The sequence below is a fragment of the Achroia grisella genome, unplaced genomic scaffold (assembly GCF_030625045.1).
Source record: "Achroia grisella isolate CSIRO2021 unplaced genomic scaffold, CSIRO_AGI_Agris_v1 utg4223, whole genome shotgun sequence".
NCBI classification, from domain to species: domain Eukaryota; kingdom Metazoa; phylum Arthropoda; class Insecta; order Lepidoptera; family Pyralidae; genus Achroia; species Achroia grisella.
The window spans coordinates 555095-567141 of record NW_026712852.1 but is presented as its reverse complement, the minus strand read 5'-3'; the positions used below and the strand labels follow the sequence as shown (position 1 = coordinate 567141).

Genomic DNA, 12047 nt, shown 5'->3' with positions numbered 1-12047 from the left:
CGGTAAACGAAATCAACGCTGCTAAAAATTGAAACGATTGCAAAGAGAATTTATTTGAACAGTAAATCAATACTATATTTGGACAAAAATCATCTTTATTCATGGCGGAATTTACATAGGACCAAGACGTATATATTCCGCTTTTTTTCGCCAATTTCACTCTGCAACAATTCAATATAGTTAAGAGAACATATTCTTTGTGTTCCATTAGATGTGTGCAAACTGTTAGGCTATTTTGTTAGTAGCATACCGAGCAAATTTTCTGAACTTAATAATTTCATTATCATATTTAGTTTATATTACGATGCTGTGATTTGTTGTTTCTGACTCTCAAATGGCACTAATTTACCTTTATACTAAGCTATTACTAATAGACCTAAAACGGAAGCCAGCGTCATCTTAGTTCTATCCACAGATAAGATAATATTACATAGTTACGTAAAAAATACTTTCTCACAATCATTGTAAAATTTCATACTTTTAAAAGTTTAAATATTTTAAAACTTAAACTTTTAAATATTTAAATGTTGGAAATCTAGGGATTTTTACAGAAGAATAATAAAAATAAGATAAATATTTAATATTTTATTGTCCTTATTTTGGAACAATTGTATGCAGTCATTATGTATCGTATACTATATAACATATCACATTTTTTAAATTCTTATAAATTAAATGTTCGTGTCGTACGATAAAATATTTCGATAATACTGTCAATGCAATAGTTATCAAACACTTTCGTCAGGACACTTGCTTCAGCTGCCAAACTTTTATTGTTTTATCTTTGCTGGCAGTTATGAGCGTTTTGGTTTCTTCGTGAAAGTGGATACTATTGATTGAATCTGAAACAAAAAGTTTAATTATTATCGATACTTATGTATTGTAAATATAACTCTTTATTGTCTAACTGTAACTTTTTGACGCCTAAGCCACTGCATATTCATAGATCCTGTATAGGTCCATATCGCCAAGTTTCCTTATATCCTGACAATGATAATTTCTAATCGGAAAAATTAACTCAGCTAAATCTACGCAGACAAACATCGCAAATACAAATAGTACTTAGTAAACTCTCAAATATCGCACACTCTTAATAATCATTATCATTATTACATAGTATAAAACAAAGTCGCTGTCACTGTCTGTCCCTATGCATGCTTAAATCTTTAAAACTACGAAACGGATTTTGTAGCCGGTTTTTTAATAGATAGAGTGATTCAATAGGAAGGTTTATATGTATAATACATCTAAACCCGTGCGAAGCCGGGTTGAGTAACTAGTACTAATATATACCGAAGTCGCATGTCAAAATTGAGTATCAAATATAATATACTTCTTTAATACTATTAATGTACATCAAAATCAAATATAATGTAGATATCAGACCATCGTGCGCCTTCAGTTCATTGAGCTGGGTGACTGTGACGAGGTTCCACTGCAGCAGGGCGCCACCGCCGCCGCCCACCCACAGCACGCTGCTGCCATCCCAGCACAGCGACGACACCGCCTCGGGGAAGTGCTTCTGGTACACCTGATTCATACAGTCCAATCTTATTGTGTATTTAAAATTTGACTCTAATAAATCAGTGTTCCAATAATCTTAATAATATTATAAACGCGAAAGTTTGTAAGTATGGATATTTGTTACTCTTTCACGCAAAAATTACTGAACGGATTTTGATGAAACTTTACAGCTTATATAGCTTATGCATCAGAATAACACATAGGATATATTTTATATTGAAATTTAACGCGGGTGAAACCGCGGGCACAACTAGTAAACTAATTAATTTTACTGGGCTAAACACTCAAATGAAAGTGGTCCGGGCGATTTGGCATAGTGCTTTAAATATGTATAGAGTTTTATTTCAATGGTATATTATATTTTGTATCCTGAGCTTCCATTATGTAATAATGTTACTAACAATCCTCATATGAATATTAATTTCTAAAATTGTGCAGTAATGTATGAACTATTTAACAAATGCCGTTACGAATTGTACAACCTAGCTCATATGGTTCATAGAAAATAACCAACTAATAATCAAGAACATCTCCCCTTGGTTATTTCCTATAACAATTCATCATATTATTTCATACTAATATTTGGTCACGTTTCATAAATTCAAGTCCAAAGGACGCATATAAAAACGTTCTACGTAAAAACAATCTTATCAATAACCAAGCTCTTTGTATGCAAATTTACAAGATTACGTTATACTCGTGTACTTTTCCCTTTACTACCGACAAAAAACGTGGTTTACCTTATATCCTACTTAAGTGTAATAATATACAATGTTATACTTGAGTACAGAATAGAATAGAAAATCCTTTATTGAAATGAACTTAATTTAACCACTTTTGAATAGTCACAGTTATCCTTTTAATCTACCGCTCATTCAGAAAGCTGTCTTATCACAAGAAGAACGAGAAAAAAACTTGCGTGTTACTCTTTTAAATAATCATTTTAACTTTACATTTTTAAGTCGAAATTTGTGAATACAAACTACCAACTAGCACTAATTTATTAGGGTCAAATTAATATTTGACCGTAATAAATTAATACTGGAACTGGGTCGAAACCAGTACTAGAGATCTCCTCTCTCCGGAACCTCACTGTACCATTTATATGTAATTAAAAATGTGGATAAATCTGTTTGTGAGGTGAAGTGATACAATTGTGTGTGTGCATGAAAGAGGGTGAAAATCTAAAAAACAGGAATAGGGTGAAATTACTGAAAATCTATCCACTCTAAAAGAATAAATGAAACAAATATAAATTTGGTTCAATTCATCACTCCATATATAATTACCCGCTCAATCTATAATAAAATAATTAATTACCGAATGTGATACACTGAGGTCGGTGACGTTCATGTCGCCGTTCTCACTGGCGGTGACGACGCGGTCGCCGGACAGCACCAGGCACGCGCTGCTCACAGCCGATGTATGGAGACAGAGTTTCGCCAACTCCCGCGTCCTCAGGTCCCATATGAAAACTTCCCCATCGCTAGTGCCCGTTATTATATCGATCTCGTTGCGGCGTCGTCTGGGACAAAAACATGATAATTAGGTATATGTAGACGAGTTGGTGAAAATTACTCTTAAAATATGTGTACGTGTATGGGACCTAAGGACGCGGGAATTAGCGAAATTTGTGGTCACAGAATTTCGCCAGTTCCCGCGTCCTTAGGTCCCATATAAAACCTTCCCCATCGGTAGTGCCCGTTATATCAATCTCGTTGAGTCATCATCTTGGACAAAAAATGCTATTCAGGATACATCTTTACTAGGTTGTGAATATTACTGCTAAAATATGAGTATGTGTGTAACACTAGTTTTTGCCCGCGTCTTTCTCCGGCTGATATTTTTTGATTCAGAAAACTAGTAGGTACTTTATCCCAAATACTACGTACCTACACGGAAAAATTAATATGAAATATCATAGCGTAACAAATACTTTACTAGTATGTTCGACATTAGTATAGTAAAATAAAGTTGATGCAATTAGTAATACATGAGGCAAAACGTAACTCATTAATCGTCAAGGTTCGCAACATATGTGTATTTTATTTATTTATTTGAGACTACTAGTATTATAAATACATACGTAATAATATAAATAAAAAATATCTCTGTGGTTAATGCACTGATGACGGCAATCTGCCACGGTGGTGCCGATACACCACGCACAGTAATGTATAGTCCCATAAAAGATGAGTATAATTATTGATCCACAATACCTGTAGGTGATGGCAGTGACATCGACGTCATGGTCGAGCTCGACGCGCAGCCCCCGGAGCGCCTGCCCTGCATGCCCCACGTGACCCCACACGCGCACTACGCCGTCACAACCGCCGGATATCAACAGACGTTCTGAAATATATACACTAATTTGTATACAATTCCCATCTCACTATATGGGTTTATAAAATTTACGAAAGATGGCTTCAAATACGAAATGCCTACAATTTTACATTGGTATTTGAGCTTCAATCACTTATTTAAAAGAGAGAACATTTAATTTATCGCTTTAGCGTCTTGTACGTTTTTTTAAATATAATAATTATGAATGCGTTCAAATTTTAATAAATTCATAAGTTTGTTTACAGCAAAATTCAGTAGTTTGTGGGTACTGTAATTACCAGCGTCATGACCTATTTTCTCTACCCAAAATTAAATCCAAGAGTCGTGAGTTCAGATATGGCAGATACAATTTTCTTTTAATGATTGCCCGTGTAGGAAACGCCCATATCAAACCAAGAATCAATCCGAGACATAGCGGAAGGCTTACAAGCCTTCACCACGTTGAAATCAAATGTACCCAGCGAAATGTGGTAAGTCAAGTATTACATTCACCACAACATCGACACTTTATTGAGATTTAAAAATCACTTTCAAGCATCACAACTTACATTATAATATGTGCTGTTTGATATAATTGTATGTACCTTTGTCTAACCATAACAAACAGCTGACTGAATCGTCATGTGCACGGAAGCTTTCCACCACTCTTCCGTACTCTACGTCATACAAGTATCTGCAAACAACGTCATCAATTCATCACCTATGAGTTCCACCACAAAGGCCAATGTGAGGCTAAATGCAGGAAACAGACTCCAATATGCGTAAAATAGCAATTTACTCTCAAGAAAATTGGAATTTAGTCTGTTATTGACGTGAACAAGCAATTCAACATTTTATTCTCTACGAAATATATAATACCGTATCAGTAAAATCGCGTAATTTTATACTTTATTTTAGTACTTTGAATTCCAAAACCCCTCAATTGTTCAATAGTACAGTGGGTACATATTTTTGATCAATTAAAGCATTACATTTTTTACTAATTAATTAGTAAAAAATGTAATGTAAAAAAAACAAGCTAATTTTACCTAAATGCCGCCTGCACAAAGTCAGTAATTCATTCTATGGTAATTGCGTAAGATTTTATAATAAACTGCCAGAATCTGCACTAAATCTGACAGAGAGGCAATTCAAATCTTATATTAAACAATTTTTGTGTAAGAAAGCCTATTACAGGATAGACGAATTCATAGACGACAACATATCAAGTAAATAATTAGTTTATTAGCATACAACGTTATAATTTAATTTTCTCATTGCTTTCTTGATTTAATTGATTGATTTTAGAAATATGAAAGCGTAGCGGTTTTTGTATTGATTGCCGCATGCATTCTTATGTGAAATGTGAATACTATAACTATCAGATGGCAATTGTAAGTTGTAGTTGTTGTAGTTGTAAGCTCACTAAAATGTCCAGACTTGTGGCGGCGTGGTGGGCCGGGTCATTGGGCTCCCTAAAATATGGTCGAGCGCAGTGATGGCTGGCTCATCCGTCATACTCGTGAACGGGTGCTGCTTGTAGGGACTGGTCTGCTCTAATCACTATGACTGATTTCCTCTTATTAATTGTTTAACCAGTTGGTTATATATTCAATATTTTTTCTATTTGAGTATTTAATTGAATTAGTGCTAATTGGTGGTTTGTATTCACACACTTAAACTTAAAAATGTAAAGTAATAATAAAATTATTTAAAAGAGCAACACGCAAGTTTCTTGCTCGTTCTTCTTGTGATGAGACAGCTTTCCGAACGAGCGGTAGATTAAAAAATGTAATGACTATTCAAAAGTGCTTCAATGTAAGTTTATTTGAATAAATGATTTTCTATTCTATTCTATTCTATTCTATTCTACTAGCATTGAAAAACATCAGTAGTTTTTGAGTATAACATTTAATTTTAAACTTGACGAAATTTGTCACTTCTCTATTAAATTGCAATTTAAATTAAGCGGTAAAAATTAACCCACGGATAAGGTTCTCTACCTATGAATATGATATATTTCTGTCCAAATTGTTATCTTACATTTCGTTATCCCAGGAACCAACTGCCACCGTGTTGTCATCGACCATTACGCACGAGCTTAGCGGTGTGTTGCTTAAAATGACGCTTCTAATTTGTTTTCTTTGCGTCATATCGTACACTTTGAGAGCGCCATCTTTACCCACAGAAATAACTCTAGTCCCGTGACGTACGGCGCACGTTACCGCTTCTTTGTGCAGCCGGATGACATCCACGCATTCCATTTCATATGAGACGGCATCTTTTTCGACGCAGCACAATGGCGGCGGCACCCTATGACTTATTTTTCTAACGTGCGGTTTCGTGAAAAGTTGCTTTGGAACTTGTCCAAATTCCATTATTTGCACTTCTAGTGCGTGCCTATCGTTCATATCGTAAACACGCTCTAGATCGACGGCGCCCTCGTAACATACGTGATGAAAAACTAGAAATATAAAACAACACTTCTTACTAATAGAATAGGATAGAAATAATCTTTATTCAAATAAACTTAATATAAGAACTTTTGAATAGATTTGATGATATTAGAATAAAAAATCTTTATTTTTTATTCTACCATCCATTCAGAACGCAGTATCTTCTCTGATATCCATAGTGTTATTATACTGCTCATAGATGACAGTAAACGCATCAGTCATGTTTGTTTCGTAGTACATGAACATTTTGAAATAAATTATTAGTTTTATTAATTTTAAAAATCATTTTCTTGATTTGGAAGGTTATAAAAAGTGAGGATAATCGAAAAAGAAATGGATTAAAGATAACTATGCTATATATTAAAAGATGTGAATAAAGATATGACTGCAAACAGATTAATGGAAGGGAAAACATATTACACCGACCCTAAATGACATGGGCTAAGGAAAAGCAGAAGAACCTTAATTTGGAAATAAGGGACTTTACAGAACTAAACTTTTTAATTAACTCACCATTATTTGCCTTTACAGCCTCTTCTCCTCTCTGTTTATATCCAAAAATGAGATCTATCCATAAATGCAAATGTTTCGAAACATAATCAGATTCCAAAGCATCCCTAAGTTTGACCACGAAATCCTCAGGAGAACTAGCCCACGGCGGAAGGGCGACGTTGTTCACTTTACTACCGTCATGCCGCTCACCAAAGTCTATCTCGTATATATTTACTAAGAAATCTCCTTTGGCATCTGTATCGTAAAACTCGGGAACCAATTCCTACAAAATATATTTTAAATTACAATACAGTCTGATTCATAAATATAGTAGAGAGCTGGTAGCGAAACTTCAATTATAGCGTAACATTTTTTAATAATTGTGTACATTTTTTTAAAAATACTTCTGTGGTATAAAGGCCAGTTACAAAATAAAGAAGTGTTTCTTATACCTTATTTAAAATTGGAATAATAATATTTTTTATTAACAACCAAATATACTAAACATATTACCTTAAAGTCCGACATATTCCGTAAACAATTATTATATACATCTTTGACTGAGTTAAACATTCTGTCTGGGTGATCAAATCTACCGTTTTGTAAGCATAACATGTATTGTGGATATTTTCGAACCTGTAAATATATACAAATGATATGTACTTATATTTTAAATATACCTATATTTTTTTAATTAATGATGATAAAACTAATGAAATCATTATGATTTTGGGTCAGAATGCTATACCCTATAAGTAATAAAATATTTAAATAATGTAAAAATATAGATCATAATTATTGAATTAAACGGAAACTAGACAGAAAACACATGGCCACTGCTAGTAGTCGGTAACATAAGGTCATGAGACATAACATATAAACACTATTGTAACTTGCCACAATAACAATTTGTTCGTAATATTTATTTTGAGTCATTAATGACACTGTAATTGTGACAAAGTACTTTTGTTGTAAATAGGTAGGTACATAATGCAGAGGAAATTAATTCTTTTCAAATTAAAACGTATTAATGAATCTGAATGAACTCCGATGTGAAGATAGATTGCACCAGGAGGATGAACGTATCTTTTCTCTCAATAATCAGATTATGTAATTTAAAATTAAATGTAAGGTGGTGTTTTCTATAAATGTTAATAACTCGATACTTACTAAATAAAACAAAACAAGGCCAGGTGCAGAGTAATGTGATCCATATAAAAATTTAGGGTCATTCATTTCGTCGAACCGCTCCTTTAACTTTTCAAGACGGTCCGGGTTCAACGCCCCCATCGGTTTGGATATATCTCTGAACGTATCCGCTTTGTTTAGGTCTAATATTTCTGATGTATAGTCCGCAACGACCCACGGGAACACGGGATATTGAGTGAGATCATTTTTACTTCTATCTGCAAGGCTTTGGAAACAGTCATTATAATTAGGCATGTATCTTATTAACTTTTAATAATAAAGACTGATATCAACATCCATACTAATATAATAAATGAAAGTGTATGTATATGTGTATCTCTGTTTATTACCTTTTCAGAAGTAAACGGCTAAATGTAACATGAATATAGATCTTGTCATGAGGATATGGACATGGATTATCGTTTATCCACAAAAAGCAGAAAGTATGTAGCAGGAAACAGCTAGTATTATATATATGCCTGGCTAATCCAAAAGTTTAGCACACCGCCTTATTTCCAATGATCGCGGGTTCAAATCCTCGCAATGCTTGTATTTTTATTTAAAAAAATATTAGGGTGGGTGTTTTTTGTGTATATTATCTATGTATTGCTAGATAAATGAGTTTATTTCCATAGGATGTACCGAGATCGTGTTGTGTACCCATAACATAAGCTCTGTTTAGCTTGAAACTACATGGCGCTGTGTATCATACTGCGTAATTATTTTTATTACATGTTACTGTAGAATAATGTAGCTTTCAAACAGTGAGTGTTTTCGAAATCAGAAGTTCGGGTGTTTTCTTTCCTTATAACAAAATCCACTTTCTCTTTATATAACATTACATATGTATAATAAATAAAGTTTGTACCTTTTATAATAAACTATTTTTATAATAAATAGTATTTAACATAAATTAAATTGTTTCTACTTACCAGTTTAAATACATTAGATAGTCATAGTTCGAAACGATGCCGTTTTGCCATTGTAAGGTCATTTCTTCTGCATGTACCCTTTCTAAATTAACGTATGGTGACTCTTCCAATATTTTATATATCCTATCTCTGTCTCTATCTGATTGGAATGTCAAATATATATGAGGTACGGCACTCTCTTCAGCGCTATATATTTCAAGACCCTGAAATTTCATTCAAACTGTATACATAACTTGGAATAATTACTTGAAAATTAAATTAATCTAAAATTTATTTTTTTCTAAGCCATTGTAATAATGAAATGTAGTAAGAATGCAATAATAAAACAATTAAATTTCAATTTGTGACAATAAAATACACTTTATATAAATACATATGAAAATACTGACACCATCTAAAAGCGTAAATTAAAATTTTTGTAAGCATAGAATTTACAACAAAGAATCAAATGATTACTTCAACAATATATATTTAAAGATTATTATTTGTTACTTATCTCCTCAATATATAATAGTAGATATATATATATAAATAAAGAGCTAACAGCAGAAAATTACATAAAACACTGATACATACAACTTGCCTTAGCAAAAATCTTCGCTTATATAGTCTTCTTAAGTGACTTAGTTTCAATTTTAGAACAGGACTCTGAAAATAGATGAGGTCATTCCAAACATAATATTTTCCAACAAGAATTAGATAGACTCTAGAAGTATAAACATAAGGCCAGAGTGTTAAAAACATTTTATACATAAACCACTTTAAACTGAAAAAGTATTAGTTAATTTTATTTCTTATATATACATAGATTGTAAGTATAATTAATTACAGTTGATATAGAAATAAGGTTGTAATCTTTTATTTTATCTAGGTTTTGATAGAATAATAATATTGATCACACCTAATATAACATACTGTAATGTGTTTATAGTATTTTAAACAAGACACATTTTTTATAAAAGGTAAAATAGTACATTTGGCAGAATTAACACCATGGTGCATTTTCTATATGTATATTATATATATATGTATACATATTTAATATTAATTAATATAGAAATTTCTGATATCTTGGGTTACATTTAATTGATATACCTATACAATAATTGTAAGGAATAAAATTATTAAATGATGTAATATGTTAATAATAATAATAATAAAACTCTTTATTGTGCATAAAAGAAACAAATAATTACAAAAAGGAAATAAAAAAAAAAAGGATATGCAAACAAAAGGCGGCCTTATTGCTTAAAGCAATCTCTTACAGACAACTTAATATACCTTTCTGAAAGAATGTGATGACATTTTATTGAAAGTTAGTTAATCTTTTTTTTTATTTATCCATTAATAACAAAAACTGAAATACCCATATTCTCATCATATTTGTTTAGATAATAGATATCATATACCTACTTTAATTTTTGAGTGGATGTGTCACCATGAGTTTATAAACAGTGTAACTTATCTGGAGCAAATTACCTACAAATCTTTAAAATAAAGCTTTATGAGTTGCGCAAATATTTTATTTACATATATGAAAATAACAATTAAATTGTACCATGGATGGCCTTGTATAAAAACGTAGGTATACACACCAGTAGGTAATAATTGTGATTTACACAATGCAACATTAACCTGTAATATCACTAAACTATACAATTATTTAAAATTGTCGAGTATTTTGAACTTGTTGGCAGAGCGAGTTAAATTATAAAACATGCAAATTATTTCTACATTTGTCAGATTGTTATATTGCCAAATATGTGTTGTAGGCTATGAGGGGCAGTATAAACAATTCTGTTTCTGTTAATCTTCCCTAAAAATGCCTAAAACAGTAACACCCCTTCATGTACTTTATTAACAATTTTCACTCATATAAAATTCTTAATCTCCATAAATTCATTTAAGTAACTTTCTTCTCCTTCTATATTAACAATCTCTTGAAAGTCACCTGAATTGGAGGGAAAGCAAGAAATATAATGATCATGACAAATAAAGAAATAAAAAATGAAATGTAATATGTTAAGAATTATGAGAAACAAAACACCAATGTGGTCATATTTATAAACTAATAAACAATTAAGTCATTACATTTAAGTATTTCCACAAAAACAAATGGGGTAAGTACTTACACTCTCAACATTACTGAAGGGTTGGAAGTAAATAGTGGTTGGTGTAAGTGCAAGCTTTCCCTGATGCCTCACAAGCGGTGATATTTTCTCAGCCTGCAGTTCACATATTATCTCTTCAGTGAAATCATCCATCATCACTGGGTCAAACACCATTCTCATGTACCGAGAGTGCAAAATTGTTGCTACCATACTATTATGTTCAGGTGCATGCAATGTTGATGCTCTCTGCAATTGTTCCATTTGAGACAAACACTCTTCAGCTGAAGCAAAATGGAAGAATATAAAAAAGTCTCTACTCTCATAAATAAATTTATATGGCGCCAACACATTTTCCTCGAGCATTTCAGCAAATTGTTTAATTTTAATTTTAATCGCAGTCTTTGGTACATCATGAGACAGCTTGACAACCGACAGAGTGTCACAGTCCTTGAATTGCAGCTTCACGAGTGGATAAACCCACTCTCTGGGTTCAAACACAAGAGATTTAGAACAAAGCTTTAGTCGGCCTTGCCTCGCGTTACCGACTTTCACCGATTCTTCGTCACTCATAGTGCATGAAAAATCTTCAAAATATATTTCACCGGGCTCTAACAATAACAAAGAAAACCTGAAAACAAATATATAAAAGGTTTTAAAGTGTTTATACTATGTCACTGAACATTTTAGAATTGTTGGTTTATACCTCGTTTGTTATGACTTCGAATTTAATCTAGGTAAAATAATAACAAGTTTAAGGAAAAGCCTACCTCGATTTATCCATTATTAAAGTGCTGTATTTCGGCGCTTTATAGGATCTACGGGTATTTTAATTCACTCCAATTCAAACTTAAAGTACCTATAACTACATTTAAAAAATATAAATATCTAAATATTTTATAACACAGCTCACTTTCAAACATGGACATACGATTTGTTTTGTTCCTATATTTTCTTTGACTGTGCTTGAGTTGACTTTTGAGAATATAGCAATAAAATAACCTTCAATACGTCAAAATGACGGG

The 12047-nt window shown here is 32.2% G+C and overlaps 1 protein-coding gene across 1 annotated transcript; it reads right to left on the bottom strand.

The window, feature by feature from the left end:
* Positions 1-572: 572 nt before the first annotated feature.
* LOC131844892 (protein FAN-like) lies at positions 573-11988 on the bottom strand. The gene is made up of 13 exons (XM_059193878.1): positions 11793-11988; positions 11047-11653; positions 9491-9562; positions 8915-9117; positions 7965-8208; positions 7308-7430; positions 6816-7077; positions 5890-6310; positions 4452-4540; positions 3744-3876; positions 2845-3049; positions 1387-1531; positions 573-842 (listed from the first exon to the last, which is right to left on the bottom strand). The coding sequence occupies exons 1-13, from the start codon at positions 11804-11806 to the stop codon at positions 742-744; spliced, it is 2619 nt and encodes an 872-aa protein (XP_059049861.1). The 5' UTR covers positions 11807-11988; the 3' UTR covers positions 573-741.
* Positions 11989-12047: the final 59 nt, after the last annotated feature.